This window comes from Oculina patagonica, chromosome 2, assembly GCF_052425735.1.
Source record: "Oculina patagonica isolate OP01 chromosome 2, crgOcupat, whole genome shotgun sequence".
In the NCBI taxonomy this organism is placed as follows: Eukaryota; Metazoa; Cnidaria; class Anthozoa; order Scleractinia; family Oculinidae; genus Oculina; species Oculina patagonica.
Window position 1 is genome coordinate 1586489 of NC_135759.1, and position 19168 is coordinate 1605656.

Sequence of the window (19168 nt, forward strand, 5' to 3'; positions counted from 1 at the left end):
CTAATGCCACTCGAGGATCGAGGACTTAAGTTCTGGTGATAGAACATCCTTTGTGTTTTTGTAGTTATCTGCCTTTGAATCCTGCAATTCTAGTATGGAGAGATCCTCGAACGTGCAATTCATGCTGGGCCCCTGTTCCACATCTATTTGTTGTGTGACATCTCTTTCAATTTCTCCATCTGCAATACCATCCTGAGCAGTACTTGCAAAGGTGATAATAGTTAAACAGCAGCTCAGACTGCATCGAGTCTTTGGGTTCTTCTTTAGGTTTTGAGCAAACTGATAAAAGTCCACCAAGTAGCGAACTGTAAAGTAAAGAGCACAATACGCTAAGCATTTTAAAAATAACTCCCGTAAGATACCTAGACTCAACATGTATCCATTTATTAAGCCCTATATCGCCCAGGAGGAGACCTCGCATGTGTGTTTACGCTTTGTACTTTTACAAGTGTACCCTTCAATTACTATACTTCCGTTTTCGAGACCTTTAAAATAAAACTTCGAAAATATATATTTTTATGTCAGGAAGATGGGCTCTTCACGTATCGAACGAATGATGAGATCACGAAACAAATTAAAACACGTTTTGGTACTCAAAGAAATTTGGTTCTCCTACTTTTGTTCATTACATTGCTATTTAGTCTACCCCGAATACACTAGGGAAGGTAATAGACCGTGGTTCAACGAATGGCAACAAGCAAGTTAAGGTTTCCTGCCTTTCAAGTACTGATTAATTAATGACTAAAATTAAGCCTGCTTAGAAATAAATAGCTAAATAATTAATGAATTGTCGGAACAAGGAAGTTACCTATCATCATGACAGTCACCATCAAGTTAACAAACACAAGAAGAACGGTCACTGCAACTGCTTCAATTTCCGTCTTAATCCCTGTGATGTTTTCCTCAGGTATCTTCAACAAAATTCCCACGTTCATATTCGCACAGGTTGCCAATAGTGACATCAGTTGAAGCCAGTGTTCAAACCGATCGCTTATTGGCTGATAAGAGGCAAACAGCACAGTGTACAGTCCTGACATAATGGCTGCCACCCCAAGATTGGTGCGACTCTCTCCACCGATGAAAACGATCACTGAGGTGAGGATTATCTTTCTGGCCAACTCTAGCACCTCCCAAAACCAGCAGTTACTGGAATAGTTTTCGTACAGGAAACTCAATCCTGATGTCATCCCGATCTGCCTGTCAGTGTCATTTTCATCCAGCGGTGGAAGATAGTGATACCGGTATAGAAGAAGTAAAGTTATAATAGGCACACCAACCACATAGAGGATCAAGGCGCAATTGAGAATGAAAAATCTTTGGTACTTGTCAGTGAAACATTCCAAGGAATAGTCCGACCTCAGATATGACTTGCAGTTTGAACCCCTGCTATCCACACAAATGTCGTGGCATGCTGCAGGAAGCATTTGGAAGATCCGTGTTGATGTTGTTGGATAAACAATGAACAATAGTAGAAAGGTATTTCGGAAGCAAACTTCCTTTGTTGACGCAACAAAATCGTGTATATCGTTGGAAGTTGTGTTATTCTTCCTAATAATGTACAGCTTTCTTAGCTGAAAGTATAAACAGGCAACAACGATAACCGACGCATTAAAGACTACAAAAAAGATCAGGGTGGTGTAGCTGGATACTTGAATGTTGTTTTTAATGCAGCTTGGTGGAACGATCTGCAGCAGGTTTAACTGAAGGATCTTGGCATAAGAGACAAGCTTCAGGAACGGGACTGGCCACTTAATGTAGGAGAATCCATCTAAAGTTGCAGAAGTTACTTGGTAAAATCCGATGAATATCTTCAAGCGGGCAAGGAAGATGTCAGTCATAGATCTACCAGATGCGTTTTTGCTCTTCCTTCCAAGCAGCAAAGAAAAGGCAATGACGGCCACAATAAAAGCGACGAGGAAAATTTGCCCGACTAACCAGGGTAGAGAAGGACACTTCTGGCAGTTCGAAATCATTTTGTAGTACCCTTCGCTGCACACGGCACACAGTATCCCTGTATAACCTTCTGAACATTTAGCCTCCATTCCTCCTAAGCACGACTCTCCCACTGGACACTTGTATACTGCTGGAATTGCCAAGTGATATTTGGAATTCTCGCGGTCGTACCAGTCACTTTCAATCTGAAGCTCTTTTGTGAAGTTGTGGTAAACAAGCATGTTGTTTTTGGACTCCCATTTCCAAAAGAACCCAGCCTTGAGATGTAACGACTCATTGACACACTTTAGGCCATTGGAAGGGCATGGCAGGCAACCTTCAAACCTGTTAAGTCGGAAAAAGCCTTCAATGCAGTGACAAGCTCTGAATCCAGCATGTCTGTTGTACTGGGTTCCTAAAAAATAAACAGTTGTATCTAAGAAACGAAAAAACATTGCTATTCTCCCTTATACACCATGGCATAAAATACATACATTGCATATTCTGTTATAAAAGTGCACAGAAGACATCAGGGAAACTCAGTGTTTCCTCTTCCTGGGCATAAGTTCACATTGCATATTCTGTTATAAAAGTGCCCAGAAAGACATCGAGGGAGCTCAGTTTTCTCTTTTATTTAACCTTTGCTTAGACTGCTAAGACAGTATTTAGAACCATGTTGATAAAAGGGGTTGGTCTCTCACTTTTAATTTTCCTCAACACCCATTTTCACTCAACCCTCTTTGCCTGTAATCTTTTTGAAAGGACTTATCTCTTAAGACTTTGCATCCGCCGCCAACGTAGCACAGTTTGTTTTTTGGTTTTATTCCAATAATTAAAAACGACAAATCACCTTTTGGGCAGGACTTGCATTCTGTGACGGCTTTACCAGGAGCAGCATCTGGTGGAACAAATCGTCCTGGTGGGCATTCCTTACAGCCCATGCCATGGCTAATGGAATCGCCAACATAGCCCATGATATCTTGGTAGAATCCACCTAAAAGAAGAAAACGAAAAAATAATTAAAAAATTAAAAAATAGCTAGATTACAATATCTTATGAGTAAAAATATTAAAATGTAAAAATTCTTTAACCCACCCACACTAATTGTTACACTCAGGATTAACTTTGCGATACTGGTGACCTACGCGGTGCTGTTCCATCCTTACCCAGCTACCATCTGAGATATGAAGCTCTGACATTGGGACCCAGGTCATTTTTGTGGGTTATTTCCTATTCAATCTGAGGTTAATTTGTATACCACAATGAATATTTATTCTCCATCTTGACATACCTTCATTACATATACCCTGACAGATCACTAAGTATTTACATTGCGAGTTACGTTGCAGCTACACAACGTAACTTGCAAAGCAAGAGCGGATCTACAAAATTAAGTGGGTAGGGGTGAAGGGACTCCGGTCAGAACGCAACCTCGCTTCACAACAATACAACAAAAGACTTCATTTCGATTTAAAGTTTCACACGTGTTTTTTACCTTCATCAATTAGCATAGCAAAGAAGACAAGAAAAAATAAGGTTCACATTATATATGAGATACCAACAACCCAATTCTTATGGCAAAATACTTCTTGAAAGACGGTCGGTTACAATTAGACAATTTTGAAGAAAATAGGGGAGAGGGCACCCTCCTTGCCCTCCCTTAACCCCTCCCCCCCCCCCCCCCCCACCATTGCCTTGCCTGTTGAAGGGAGGCGCGGTGGCCTTACGGTTAGCGCGCTCGACTCCGAGTCGAACGGCTCGGGTTCGAGGCCTGGCCGGGGCGCTGCGTTGTGTTCTTGGGCAAGACACTTTACTCTCACAGTGCCCCTCTCCACCCAGGTGTATAAATGGGTACCGGCGAATTTACTGCTGGGGGGTAACCCTGCGATGGACTAGCATCCCAGCCAGAGGGGAGTAGCAATACTCTTAGTCGCTTAATGCTACGGAAACCGGGATAAGCTCCGGCTGTATGGGCCAATTGGTTCGGACACAGACTTTCCTTTTTTTTGCCTGTTAAAATTTTACCAGTTAAAATAACGTTTACTTACCTGCAGGGCATACCAGGCAAGAAAAGTAGGAAGAGTAGGTCCCAGGTGGACAAAGCTTGCAGATCAGCTGGATCCGATCGAAGGCATTGTCTGGTATATTACAGACAAACCCTCCCTCTATCAATGGTATTTAGTAAATAAACCCCTTCAGGCGGCTGGTATATTGGAGGATAATGCCCGAGGCTGAAAGATTGTCGAAAAATGAACAGTTGACCGAGAAGCGTAGCTTCGAGGGCAACTGTGAAATTTAGAGGACAATCTTTCAGCCAAGGGCATTATCCTCCAATATACCAGCAAGCCAGAAAGGGGTTTATTTATTTTATAACCCTTCGATTAATTTCTTCATCACGCTTTATCGCCAGTAAATTTATAGGAGAAAACCTACGTAATAAACCCGGCGTAAGTGTGGTTGAAACAAATGTAAGTTGAGTGGTTTACGTAGTTTTATAACTGTGAATTCATTAAAAGTTAGAATTGAATAAGGTGACTTCATTCGTTTGTTTTGTGCTTGCCTACAAAATCGGGCGACGGATATCAAATCGGACGGGGTATATTCGCTGATACCCGTCGTCCGATTTTGTACCACGTGATGCGTTTTGTCCAGTAAGCGCGCGCGAAAATTAATCGGTGGGTTATAATTAACAATTATCCTGCGAAATCGCGCGGAATATCGCCTGATACTTAGCCGACGAGGCCGTAGGCCGAGTTGGCTAAAATCAGACGATATTCCGCAAGATTGAGCAGGATAATTGTTTTATTATTCAACAAATTGTAAACGAAACACATTTTGCACGTAGAAAAACTGTAATTGTGCAGCGCTTTACAAGATTTCGGACGAATCTTCGTAACCTACGAATATCGCAGGATATCTGTTATGTACGGATGACAGATATCGTTAACATTTTGACCATATATGGGCAGCGCGCGCATCTGTTGAATAATAATTGCAAATATATATCACCGAAAATCGTCAATACTGGCGGTTGATCGGAGGGTGTACTGGAAGAAGTAGAAAAGAGTTCTTTAATTTCCTGGAACCAAATAAAGACCATGATACTTTTTGCTGGATGCAGTGACGAGTTTTCTGTCGCCTGTTCTTTTTGTGTGATTCCGGTTTGTTGCGTTTCCTATTTTGTCACGTTGTTTCACATTAGCCTAACATACTCTCGTAATTACCTTTGGGGTTCCGTGTGAGGTGATATGGCTAATGTGTTGTGTGAGAATGTAGTTTTGTAATGCGATGCGATAACCTTAAAGATATCCGTAAGTACCTAATTGTCAAGAGAAGATTGAGATTCTAGTAAATTATGATTCAAAGGGATAAGATTACTCCTCAACTTACAAAATTAGGCTAAGATTTCTCGGTGCATAATGTTGTGCAGCTGGAATAACTTGCAGTTGATTAAGGTGTACCGTCCTAAAACAGGATCAACAAGATTTGATCATATTATACCGGTTTCATAATTATTATGGAATGTTCTACGGTTTTTACCATACATATTTTATGCTAATCCTATGAAGTATTATTAAATGAAATTGTTAAAAAAAATCTGTAGATGGTTTTCGATTATTTTCGATGCGGCCCAGTGTCCGATATATCGAACAGCAAAGCACACCTCGCAATTTCGCTCAGCGGACTCCCGCTTTTTAGTTTCCAGGCTTCCCCTGCATTGCAACGCCTGGCAGTATAATTCTCCACCATTTTGTGCTGTTTTTGGCGAGTTTCTGCAGAATTTTGGTAAAATTTTCGATTGTTATGAAGAGAACAAGTTTTTCTTGACTTAGCCCGACATATCTGAAGGTAGGGGAAGTTTTATTTTGGATGAATATTCACGATTATCTCGACGAAAACGTTGACATACCCGACGATGGTTGAATTCTGATGCCGAAGGTTTACAAGGTGACACCAAGGATGAAAATAATGAAGTTATTCCTCCGAGGATGATAATTTTGTTGAAGAACAAGAGGAACTGAACCTTCATGACAATAATATTGAAGATTATGAGTGCAATGAAGATTCTCCTGATCCAGGAAGGCTACGAAACATTTGTTTTTGAAGCTAGGGAGAAAAGTTGCTTTTAGTTATTTCGCGTGACACTCAACTACTATGTTTTTAGGGGCCTGATGTAGCTTTGAAAGAGTCAAAGGTAGCAAATGTGATATCAAAATAATATTAAATAAATTGGCTATCAATCTAGACATATGCAGTAATTTTCATGGCCAAATTAAGAGTGCAGGACACTGAAAAGCATTGAAGTCAACATGTTGCATGACACTAACTTAATAATCTACCACATGTTAGACATCATTAATAAGTAACTTATTAATAAATATGTTGATTGTCGGATAGCCCTATGTCTTGTTTGTCACATATCCAAATTTGGCTTTAATATGACAAATGTAACTGAAGACATAGCAAATTTTATAAGACTGGTCCAAAATTGAAGAATTTCACAAAAATTAATTTGGGCTCCAAAGGGTTATTGCAGCATTTTGTATAATTTCCTCCCAAATATAAAACAAAATTACAACCACTGATTTATTAATGAAAGAAGTATTTTCGTGTGGTTACTTACACGTATTTTAAACTGTATAAGTCCTTAAAAGCCTCATCATCAATCTGGTTGATGGTATTGTTAGCCAGGTTTCTACAAGTAATGTGCATGATAAGGTCAGCCGTCTCCATAAATACATTTTAAAAATAAAGCTTTGAAATTCTGTGCACCATGGAATTTCTACCTCAATTTTCTTTAAGAATGATAAGATTACAACTTTCTTTAAATAAATAGCAGCAGCCATAGCGACAACAATGGGGCGTGTTTAAAACACGAAATGGCGAAATGGCGAAACGGCGAAATGGCGAAATGGCGAAATGGCGAAATGACGAAATGGCAAAATGTTAAGATAAATACATGTAAATAATATAGTTTGGTTTCCTTTTGAACTTCAAGGTAGTTCTGTCTACATGTCTAGACTGAATTATTTCAAGGGAACATTTCAATGTTCTGGCCCAGGAATATAATGAATACTTGTCACTTATCACAACGCCAAATTGAACGTATTGCTGAAAGGTCGCAGCACACCAGGATATTTTTTCATTTAGTACTTGCCAAGTTGCCTATCAGTATCTGCACTGCACTACAGAGCTTACATTGTATCGAAGGACTGATATAGACATCGAACGTTACTCCGTTTCTGTGCAAAGAACGTTTGCCACTGATATCGTGTATGAACTTTATCGCAAAGTAGGTTTGGTTTTGTTAATCCATTTCTTTTGAATGTTGGAGCTCAAAGAATTACTTCATAGCCGAGAGTCGGTGGCAAATACGAGATAAACAAATCATTTCTTCCGATGTCTAAACGAAATGCCGACATCTCGATCAACAATGTCCTAGGCGTATCACACAGCGCCCTGTTAACAGGGAGAAACTGGAATCCAAATTACCCATAGGTTCGTGTTAGGTTGTGACGGGTCTACGTGACGGAGAATTTGTGATTGCAGTTTCTTTTATTTTTCGGGACTTATCTACAAGGATGAATTCGGCAACATATGAAAATTCCAGTACGACGGTAATATCGTATAACTTTGGCTTTTATCTTCAGTATCATTTCGCCATTTCGCCATTTCGCCGTTTCGCCATTTCGCCATTTCGTGTTTTAAACACGCCCACAACAATGGTAGTAGTAGGAGCAGTAGCTTTGATGTTGCCGCATTAGGAATAACTGTATTAATAAATGCAACTTAGGAGTCACTGGTCTACACTCAGTCAGTTAAGACTGGACATTTCCCTGCTATCAATTCAATAATCTTTGGAAAGAATATCTTTTGCATGGAGTATTCTGCTCACATGAACGTAGTACTGTTGAGGCCTTCAAACGTTTTGGCGCCAATTTTTGTCAAAGAATTCGACGACAATTCCCTGCATGAAGAACATGAAGCAGTTATCATTAAACTATTAAAGCTGTTTAAGTTTAGGTTTGCATTTTCTGACATATATTTTCTTTATCCCTCGACGACTCGTGAAATTGGCAAAGGTAAATACCCCGAGACGTTCACAGGATATGCTTTATTAGCGTAACCCAGTGACTGACTGTTAGGCAAACTCTCAATTGGCTACGCAAGGTAGGTCTTATTTTCGATAGACTGTCCTAGGAGCACTAGCAAATAGAATTCCCGAAATCTCAAACCAAAACCATTAGAAAAGTACTTCATAAATTTCATTTCACTTTTATGCTGAATAGATTGGTCTCTCTGGTATGCTTAAACAATTACACGGATCGTTCTCATTTTCTATCGACTTTTGATAGTCAACTCGGGGCTTCCTCCCTCGCCAACTTTCAGCCAATAAAATTTCGACCACGCTTTCTAATTGTTAAGTATTTTTAGTTTCTTAATTACACGATGAAGGACGAATATCATACATTGTGTCAGTGCAACATTTGATTACAATACTTACAAGTACACCATATTTGTTAGGTCTTTGAATGCGGCATCCTCAATGAAGGAAATGCGGTTATAAGAAAGTTCCCTACGGAGAGGCATAGTAAGCGAGTAGCCTTAATGTTATCGTTTCTCTAGTTGAAACATTTCTTCGTGTTTACCCGAATACTGAGACGAAGTCGTATTTGATCATACAGACTTGCAGCCATAGTTCGCTGTCCGTTTGGTCGTTACGCTCGTTTCTCTATTGAGAAGCTAATGAACAATTATACAGTTTATTAACCCGACACAACATTAGATTAGTTACGCTCAGAGCTAAACGTAAATCGCTTGCTGTAAAAAAAAACACACACATTCCTGGACATGGGAAAACGGGAGGCGAGGAGAAAGAAGGGAATACAACGCAGTAACCACCATCACCAGCTTCTCGGTTCTTTATGATATACGTAAAGCTTCGAGATTTCTCAGTTGTCGAATTATCCTGGTAGTTGATTGATGTTAATGTCTTTTTCACTTCAGTACGGTTGTCACGACAATTTATTGTTAACATCAATACCATGTCAAAGCGGTGCTTTTTTAAATAAATATGGAGTAGTTTTCCCCTGAGATGAATAAATCCTAATTTTAAACCAAGTAAACGTTTAAGAGCCTTTTAGGATTGTATTTGTTTAAAAAACTTACAAAGAATACAGTCCACGAAGACCATCTAAGGACCCTTTTGCCACCCGCTGTAGTTTGTTACTTTTCAATTTTCTATAAGGCAAATTATGTTATGGAAAAAAAATTATGGTATATTTTACTTTTTTGAAGCGTGCAACAAGATTGGAAAAGGTTTCATTCACTCAGTAACACCCGTTTATTGGAAGCAGTCTGTGTCTTCTCAAAAGGTGTTGAAGATATGCCCTTCTGCACACAGAAGGGCATAAGCTAAGCTTCGTTTTAATATTAAATAATATTAAAACAAGCTACACAGAAACAAACAGCAAGTTTGTCTCATCAAAGGAACTGTTCAGTCACGAATAAAATAAACTTGCAATAAATTATCCATGCCCTTTTTTTAACAGGACATTCCGGCTTCAAAACCTCCTTATACTTATGGAAATTCCATTTATATATATGGTTTTCCTGAGTTATAAAATCACGCAGAAACCTACTTAAATCATTATTAAAATCATTATTATTTGTTGTTGTTGTTGTAGTAATTGCTCCCGGGCCCATTTATGTTAAAATAGGATTATTCCTTACATATTCTCAATTCCAGGAACATTTAAGAACGAGCCCTCCTCAATTGTCTCTTTTTCGTTCTCCTCCAAGTACCTACATTTGCCATAGAATAAGGAATGATTATTTTTCATGACCTTTCAAAATCTGTTTATCCAACAGTTTTCAAACTCATTAATGATTCATCGAGTTAAAACAAAGAAAATCATAACCGTGAAGGAGGTTTGGATACCCGGTATTAATTAGCATAGATTTTTTACCGATTTTATTTCTCTGTTTACTCTGCAGTTTTTTTTTTTTTTTCGATTGAGAAGATATATCAAACACTTGAGACAGTGTTTCATCGGCTATCCAAACACCTCGAATTTCGTCAAGAATACTCCGCTGCGCGTCGTATTTTCAACACTCTGCTCGTGTTTGACATATTACTTCAAAGGAGGTGGCATATTGTTTTTATCACACCATTGCTGAGAACGCGAAAAAATAACTTAGATTAATTGTCTATGTATCTATTTCCCTTAAGGAACTCGCTGCTAGACTTGTACTCGCGGCCGATATCCTACCTCTCTGACCCTCGCATCTGGTTAATAAAATACCTGTATAATTCAGTTTAACCTATAAGGGGTTGTAATGTTGCCTCTCACAGGAGTACTAATCCACGGAGTCCTGCAAATGTTCCTCTTTGGATTTCTCTGAGTTTGTTATCAAAAGCCATTCTAAAGTACAAAGACCAAAACAGCAGTGTAAAATACACCTTTCAAGACAATTCTGTCATAATGGAAACGGAATAAACATGGTGCGATTCTGTAATTCTTGTAAGAAATAATAATCATCATCATCATCATCGTAGTCGTCCCACTATTAAAAATTAATCGCTCTTCAACAAGAAATTTTCAGGAATACGCCAAACGTTTATATGTTACAGAAGATGTTGCATGTTACAAAAGACATAAGGAATTCACGTGACTTACAGAAATACGAGATTTTCAAGATCTTGAAAGGTTCCTTCCTCAATATAACGCAGTCCGTTGGAATAGAGATCTCTACAGAAAGAGTTATCAGCAGCTCTGGTGAAAATTATTTTCGCGTACTTTTGCAAATTTTGTTGCACATATTGAAATTTGTGCAATCTTTCTAAACAGCTTCAAAAGATTGCCTTTTAATCACAGGAGATATCTCTATCAATTGGTTCCGGTTAGGATTCACCGAGAGATGAGAGATTAAAGAACATAAGGCTGAGTATTTTCGTCAGCTTCATCATCATGTCTCGTCGCGCCAGTAGGCGCATAAGGCCGTCAGCTTGAGGACAGATAATTTCAGATTCAATTGGAGATAGCATTCACTTGAATGTGGGTCGTTTTGGCGTTAATAATACAGAGAGGCATTCCAAACTAATGACAATTCGAACATAGTTTTCTATTATCTCAGTGACTCTCGAACGAGATGTTTGCACAGGTACTGAAATTTTACGGTAAGCCGAAAATTGTTTTCCTTATTGTGTTTGCTCCATTGGCAGACCACGTGGTTAATTTGCACTGTAACTATGAAAACGAACATGGCGGCTGTCGTGAATAAGGTATATTTGCGTTCGACGAAGGAGAACGCATAATAATCGCGTCGTTTCTTCCGAACTCAGTCCTGCGGGTTTTATAGATCAATCCCGTGGGTATCGATCGGAAGCCATGCCTTCTCAGCGTTTGGACGCCATCTTGGACTGGCTGGCCGAACTCATGCAAAACACAATGGCGTCGAATTTTGCAATCGTACAAACGTGTTTTGCTTTAAGAAATGGCCGAAACGTGTACCCGAAGTTAAAATAATACCGCAAATGACATGGAAAGCATATTAACTGGGTGTTATTCAGGGAAGTAGGCTTTTAGTCAGCCACCGAACGTCGTTAAAATATTGGCCGTTGTTTCTCGCTAACACAGCAACAGCGGCGGCAAGATAACAGTCTCAGTGCTGGTTTTCCATGTAGTTTTGCACTTAGCATAGTCCAATGCATTGATGTTTTCTAGATAATTGTTTCTGATTTGCATAAATATTTCGGCAAAAAGTAAAAATGCAGGTAACTGAATACGATAGAATGTTAATTTACATACAATTTTTCCAGGCTATAAAGTCCATCAAATGCTCCTTTGTGTAACTCACGAAGTCTGTTGCCAGTCAAATCTCTAACAAACAAAGGAAACGTTGAATCGAGTAAATCCGTTAAAAAATATTTGTCTGAAAAGGGGACTGTATAACGTTATTATTACACCGCTGACGTTTTTCAGATTTGCAGGAAGTCATGGTCGCAAAACAAAAAATAAATAAATATATAAATAAAAAATAGTCCAGTATGATTTATGCTATTGATTGTCTTTGCTTACAACAGAATGAGTTGAGGAAGCCCTGCAAACGTTCCATTTGGAATAGTCTCGATTTTGTTGTAATTTAAAGCTCTAAAAGATGACAGGAAATATTAACTCTAAATCAATATAAAATACCTTTTATACGGATACTAATTTCACTTATTTGGGTTATTTGGAAGAAGTGTATTAGTTTTATTCCATGTTTTTTTTTTTTATTGACGAGTTCGTCGATGAAGAAGAGTTGGAAGTTATTTTTGGTTTGTGAAGAGCTTCGTGCAATATGCATGAGTGGCAAACACTTGCGCTCTTGGAAAGGGTTAACACATGCGTGTATCAGTTTATTACTCACAAGCCCCTTGTTTTGTTTGATATTCCTTTCATAAATTCAGAGGTGAGGTTTTGAATATTCCGTTCATCACAGAAAATAGCATATGGGTTTTCCAAGGTCGGACTGTAAATGCCACAATCACAGTCGTGGGTACAGCCTGGAGCTTATGTGGAATGAAAACACATGATAATAAATAAGTCAATGAAGGAAGGAAGGAAGGAAGGAAGGAAGGAAGGAAGGAAGGAAGGAAGGAAGGAAGGAAGGAAGGAAGGAAGGAAGGAAGGGGAAGGAAGGAAGGAAGAAGAATGGAAACGGACGAAAGAAGGAAGAAGGTAGGAATTGAATAACGCATAATAAATATAAATTACTAGCTTTCTTTATTTTTATACCTATACATGGAGTTATCGGACAGAAGGGGTCGCTGTCTGGATCACACTTTCCTCCTGGGCATGTTACAAGCAATGCTGGGGAAGAAAATAAAACATTTTATTTAAAGAAAAAAAAATAAAAGTGTAGTGTGACTTAATCAACTAAAAACACACGAAGCACAGCGACAGTTCTGGGTCTTTTTGAACAGTAAGTGAAATCTGTAGTGGTACAAGGCCAGTGGAATTTAACTTAAGCAGTACTCATTTCGACGATATTGCAGATTCTGATTGGTTAATTACAAGCCTTGCTTGGCAACTAATCGATTAGTAGGTTTAGTTTCCAATTAATCGCGCGATCACTCCGTCAGCATGCGTCAGCTGTACCCCACCTAGTCTTTTAAATAGCATTGTCCATGCATTGTCCAAGATGAACTATCCTAGAGCTGATTGAATAAGAAAGGAGATCGATGTAAACTTACTCACTACAAAAAGGAATCCATTAAAATACACATAATTAATCAGAAGCAGTTTTTCACAAAAAAGCGTCGGCAAGCGGTCACCGGACTCGAGAATTTTGCAAGCACGAGAAGAAAACATTGTGTTCTAGCTTCAAGAGTGGCTGAAGTTTGCTCTACAGATAAGCTTGATATAAAAGCAAATAACCCCTGAGGTTTTGAAGCTGTTGGCTCTCCCCTCAGTAGTTAAAATGCAGATGAAAAATGTGCTTGTGCTATAACTTTCAAAACAGAACAAAACATGCAAAGTTTAATATTTGCTCGCGCTGACACTGACCCTGAGAATTTCAACTGAAAGCAAAATCCGTTTATTAAGAAAGATAGTGTCCTCTTTGATCTGTTAGCCGACGTGCTAATTATGATGTACCAGAAGATCGTCAACGATCGATTCCGTCTTGTTTGCCTTAAGGCTAAAAAAATCGCAAAACAAAGAGCATGCTTTGATTTACTGAGGAGATTTGAAGAACACAGAGTCACAGTTATCCCAGCGTTATAAAGCATTCCAGTACTAAAACGTCCATCGAATAGGAATAGCATTTCCTTTTAACCAAATTCTTTTCGTTTTAAAAACGTCACTCCTTTTCCGAGATCAAGCCAACATAAAATCAAGATATTCCTTTACTGCGAGTAACAATGAAATGTATCACGCTTAAGTCTTCAAATAAATCTATATTAAACTGTAACCACGGTATACTAGAAGGTACATAAAATACATAAAGCTGCTGAATTATGCTTTTCAAAGCGTGCCTAGATTATTACGTACCTGACAAGCTCACAAAAATGCTTTTTAGCAAGTTAGTTGACGGCTTTTTTCTTTGGACCGAGCTCATGATTCTAAATAACCTTTACAATAGATAATGCATGATAGGATGTCGGATAACTTTAAGCGAAAAACTTTTAAGCCTGAATTATTCCAAAGATGCTTCTTTCTCAGCATATATGAAGCCTAAAAAAGGTGTCAGTTTAAAAAGAAAGCCAATAAACAAATTTCGTTGCCTGCAGCCACAAATAATTTAAAAGTGAAAAGAACTAAATTGTGTTCGCCAATCCGTGGTGAAAATCCGTCCCACACGCCGCGTTTAGTAACGTCTCCCACGAAACTTTAGTTTTGCCGGTGCGTTAATATGTCTGAATTGAAGCAAGGCAATAAAAACAGTTGGTTCTCTAGCTACTATGCTTCCTACTAATCCAATTCTCAAGCAGTTAATTTTCTACGGAATAAAACCAGCAAAAAAAGCAATCAAATTTTGTTCATCTCCAAGGTGAGAATAGCTTAGCGTAATCGCGAAAGAAAACGGTTTTCGTTTGTAAGCCTACCCTGGAGCAGTTTTGCCAGTTTTGTAACTGCATTATTCGTATAAGACAAAGTAGCTAGACAAGGAAGGCATTTTTCGTATGATTTGAAACAGGAGTTGAGATTAAACCTTAAAATCAGCGCGTTCATATTTCCTCTTTACATAACTCCAAAACGACATATTTACTTAGCTTGCTTTAATTGCAAGAAGCGACATTTAACCAGATGTTTCGTAACGCTCATATGCTGATGATTCTCAAGCCGGGTTAAATTATGTCTTCGAGTGGGTAAAAGTAGGCACATTAAATTAGATTTTCAGTCCCCTCTGTTTTTTAAGGAGTTTTAACTTCTAGAATAGTCACGGAAGGCACATCCTCAAAAGTCTTTCTTAATTCGTCTCAATTTCTGGCGGTCATGCTCTCGGTTAACAATTGTTTTCAGGTTTCCTACAGAATGAAAGTAATTTTGTGCACCTGGAAAAGAAAACAATTTAATTTGTCGGTTCTTTAAATATACATTAGCTTCTGTTTGGCACTACTTTATTTCAGAATTAATTTAAGTTTTTCTGTCGATTTTAGCAGGAAGATAATCTTTCAAAACTCGACCTTAAAATAGCCTTAAAACAATTGAAAAAACATTGGATTATAAATTCATGAAAAATTAATAATAAAAAAGCTCTTAAGCCCGAGCCAAACGAGGATGAAAGTTGATGAGAGTTGACTCTAATAAGAGTTTTTGTCAACTATCATCGACTATCATCAACTCGGGCCAAACGAGAACGAGAGTCCGTACAACTCTCATCGACTCTCGCGAAAAATTTGAGCACGTTCAAAGTCGATGAGAGTGCGTGAGAGTTTCAGGCCAAACGAGAGCGAGAGTTTGAACTCTCATCAACTTTCATCCTCGATTTGCCCAGGCTTTGCTCATTGCTACTTTTTGTTGTCGTTTTTCACACGAGACAGCCACTTTGTTGTGGTTCACGAGGTTAACGTCAGTTTAGAGCAGTTTTCAATTGAGTGTCGTAAAACCAAAACCAAAACCAAAACCAAAGTTAAAAATAAAACTTAAGGTAAAAGCTGTTAAAATTGATGCTAGACGTTTTCGATCTGTTCGATCATGATGATCGAACAGATCGAAAACGTTTAGCATCAATTTTAACAGCTTTTACCTTAAGTTTTATTTTTAACCTTTTATCGGCGAAATGTATATAAAACCAAAGTAATTACTCTGACCAATCACAAACGACACAAACAATCCAGTGAACCAATCAAAGCTCGAAGCAAATACATGTAGCTGGCACGAAGCGCGGGAAAACGTGCGCGAGCGAGTCGCGATTGGTTTTGGTTTTACTCCTGATTGGCCGAGAAAGTGGCGCGAAATTTTTAAACCAATCACTAAGCGTAGTGAACGCAAAACCAAAGCAAACGCAAAGTACTTCGACACTTAAGTGAAAACCGCTCTAACAGCTTTATTGCGTCCTTCGTCAAGCGGCGGGGTGGAACATATCGTGCGCCAAGATAATAACATACAAACATCGAAAACATTTTCCAATGTCAGTTTTGTATAATATTCATCTTAAATTAAAACAACCTATAGCTTACACTCTCGGGCGCCGAGATCACTTTAATTTATACAAAATACTGTAGCGTGGGCATTATGTGTTAATGACCTATATGTCAGAGAAAATTTTGGTATAAACAGTGACATGTCATACCAAAATGTCACTGTTTAACGTTGCCCTCTCGACCATGTTTAAACAGGCATGTATTTTTCCATTTTTTAGCAGCCCTAGATTGTATAATTAAAAACTAGCTTAATTTCTTCTGCAACGGTGCCTTTTTTAACATGAGAACACTTTCTGTTGGATATAGCTCAACGAGCGACCATTTATTTCAATCCAGTGCTTTATAACTAATAATCAACATTTTTTTAAAGACGGGTGTGTAAGGGTAAACGGGTAAACGATGTCGTGTGTCTACTAAAGTACAAACATTCTGAGCTCGAATGGAAAAATGGCCGTTTGAAACCTGAGGAAGAGACACACGCGTCTCCTCACCAGATTCCACACGGCCATTTTCCCACCAGCGCTTTTTTTCGCTTCACCCTACACGGACTTTAAAAAAAGAGGAACTGCTTGTCTAATCCAAATCTTCTTGAACCTTGTGCAGTGTCAGAACAACCATGACAACCATGTTCCAGCGCAATATGTTGAGTTGATTTGACTGCTCTGGGAGCTCCCGATTACTGTTATGCATTCACACTTTCAAGCGCAGCCTATGAGAAGAAACGAAGTATTATTTTTAAGAGGGGGTGGGGAGAGGGGCTGGATGATAATTTTTTATATGCAAACTTTTTGTTCCACTTTACGGAAATTTTCTTTGCTACTCATTATGTTTGTAAACAATTTATATTTTGACTTCCCAGGCTCTGCTAAGAATTTGTTTTTCAATATTTACATCGCCACAGGCCTTAAATTTGCCACTGAGTAGAAAGCTGAAAGCACGTGACTCACCAGAGCTTTAATTTATCAACACGGGAAGAGACTGAAGAGTGGTAGATGTTATGTCCTTCTAACAATGAAGAAGAAAGTTAATTTAAGATATATTTTTAAAGATATTTGGGCAAAATATTCAAATCAACATCTTTACAACCTGGTTTCGCGTATACGCGTATAGAGCCGTTAAACATATCTATTTAATAGCATCGCAGATTTATTCCAACCATGGCAATGACTGAGTTTGCATTCCTCATCGATTTTGTTTGTTATAAACACAAAGGAAAGTTTTAGCTCGTGGGATATATTCCTCTTGGAAAATCTCACGTTCAAGTTTGGTGACTCTCAAGTTTGAGTAAATCCGTTTTATGAATAACGCGTTGTTTTGCCATTGTTACCCACGGTGTCCTGGCAAAACTGAAGACAAGTAAAAAGGATCTACTAACAATGTTAATTTCAAAATGATTTACCGCTCCTTATAAACCTGCTAAATTCCACGATATCTTGGCGAAAATTTAATACGGATTTCTTTTTCATGAATAATAACAAAAATATCAAATAAGTAATTGCAAGTTCCTTATCGCCTCTGAGTCAAAACAAGTCTTCGTGCGAAACTTTTCATATGAAAATTAGTTTCACCTGCACGTTCATTTCCATGCAAATCAAACTCATTTTCATAGGAAAATTTTTGCACGAAGATTAATCTTGAAACAGAGGCAAAAACAACTGGGAAATGGCATATTGTGTAAGTAGTTGAAGTATTAAAGATGATTATGGTATCGAGTCTGCCTAAAGCTCGAGCTGGCATTGTGGACACGCCTCCGGTGTTCGAGCGCATTTGTTGTTAATATAACTCCTTAAAACCCCGTTTACTATATCTTAGTTTTTCATTGTGTTCATCCTTTGAGTTTTCCAAAGAGTATTTGTTAAAAAATTCAAGACGAGATCAAAAACTCGCGGGATTTTTCAACCCTAAAATCTCACGTTCAACTTTATTGTTGACACTTCCATGCAAATATTTTATTAATGACGTATTTACGCCTTCCCTTTTTCCACGGTCGTTTCTCTTGAAAACGAGACATAATGTAAGTTTCAAAATGATTTACGCTAACCTAATAACGTTATATTGGTACATGCCCTGACGACAAGTTTAATTTCTTTCTCGTGAATGAAAATGAAAACGAAAAAGAAAATCCCATCAAATTCAGTAATCTAGCTGTTAGCATATCACGGTTTCGTAGTTGCCCAGTGCTGGTCTTTGGGACACGCCTCCATTCTCTAAGCGCTGGTATTTTAACGCATTTCATGTTATCTTTCCTCTGGTGGTACTTGAATAAATCTTGAGATCCTTGAAAATATGGTTAAGTGTTAACGTTAGTTCAAACTATAAGTATCCAAGAAAAATGAGCAAGCAAAATTAAACAAAAGCAAAAGTAAATGAACTGAAGTGGCTTGTTTAATTTCATAGTAGAAAAGAACAAATAGAATCAGAAATAAAAAGCGTCTGAGGAAATACTGAAATATGTCAAAAGAAAGAATATGGCTTTACGTACACAATCCTAAAAAGATACTCGAAACGAACTAATTTCTTGTGTTTTTCTCCTTAATTTGTTTTATGTTTGTGCGTCGTTTGTAAATGATACTCATGAGATTTTGACATAGTCACGGTAAGGTTTTCTGACCGAGTAAAGATAACATTCATTTAGCGCTCCAAAGCGTCAATTCTAACTCCTAAGTTGTCTTATTGTCTTAGTCCTTGAAATTGTTTTATTATTTATAAAAATAGTCCTCGACACAAAGTCAAGGTCAATATTGTCTCAGTGAAGGTATTGATTTAGCCAAACACCGATGAAGTAAATATCCAAATAAGTTTTTTTGTGTTGCTTGTGAACGACATTCATGTGTTTGATAAAGTGTAAGGTTTTCTGACCGAGTAAGGATAGCATTTTATAGCGCTTCGATGAAGTAAATATCCAAATAGGTTTTTTTGTATTGTTTGCAAACGATATTCATGTGTTTGATAAAGTGTAAGGTTTTCTGTCGGATATAGGATAACATTTTTTGCGCTTCAAAGCGTCCGTTCTAACTCCTGAATTGTTTATTGTCTTAGTCCTTGAACTTGCTTTATTATTAATAAACATAGTCCTCGACACAAAGAAAAGGACCCTATTGT

At 38.1% G+C, this 19168-nt stretch overlaps 2 protein-coding genes and 1 long non-coding RNA gene across 3 annotated transcripts in view; 1 reads left to right on the forward strand and 2 right to left on the reverse strand.

Moving 5' to 3' along the window:
- LOC144640553 (uncharacterized) lies at positions 1–14505 on the reverse strand. The gene is made up of 18 exons (XM_078499664.1): positions 13971–14505; positions 12714–12788; positions 12346–12487; positions 12015–12086; positions 11745–11816; positions 10614–10685; positions 10287–10358; positions 9667–9738; positions 9103–9174; positions 8438–8509; positions 7829–7900; positions 6557–6628; positions 5323–5397; positions 4925–4979; positions 3981–4110; positions 2783–2926; positions 809–2347; positions 1–305 (listed from the first exon to the last, which is right to left on the reverse strand). Exons 1-18 carry the CDS (start codon positions 14035–14037, stop codon positions 1–3), a joined length of 3180 nt encoding a protein of 1059 aa, XP_078355790.1. The 5' UTR covers positions 14038–14505.
- Positions 12642–19168, forward strand: part of LOC144642542 (uncharacterized) — a 15428-nt gene continuing 8901 nt past the window's right edge. Inside the window, exon 1 of the mRNA XM_078501517.1 lies at positions 12642–12656. The gene's annotated coding sequence lies outside the window, so the exon portion shown is untranslated. The remainder of the gene's footprint in view (positions 12657–19168) is intronic.
- The window catches only part of LOC144642546 (uncharacterized), an 8241-nt gene continuing 5516 nt past the window's right edge, over positions 16444–19168 (reverse strand). The window contains exons 2-3 of the long non-coding RNA XR_013568747.1: positions 17014–17071; positions 16444–16775 (exon numbers count right to left, since the gene is read on the reverse strand). This is a non-coding gene — a long non-coding RNA (uncharacterized LOC144642546). The remainder of the gene's footprint in view (positions 16776–17013; positions 17072–19168) is intronic.

Bases quoted from the DNA above. Each gene is read 5' to 3' on its own strand.
- LOC144640553 (XM_078499664.1), bottom strand. From the start codon at position 14,037: ATGAGCTCGGTCCAAAGAAAAAAGCCGTCAACTAACTTGCTAAAAAGC. The intron at 11,817-12,014 runs GTAAGCAAAGAC...TTTGTTTGTTAG, and splicing joins CTTCCTCAACTCATTCTGTT to AGATTTGACTGGCAACAGAC. The intron at 7,901-8,437 runs GTAAGTATTGTA...TTCTTCATGCAG, and splicing joins CTAACAAATATGGTGTACTT to GGAATTGTCGTCGAATTCTT.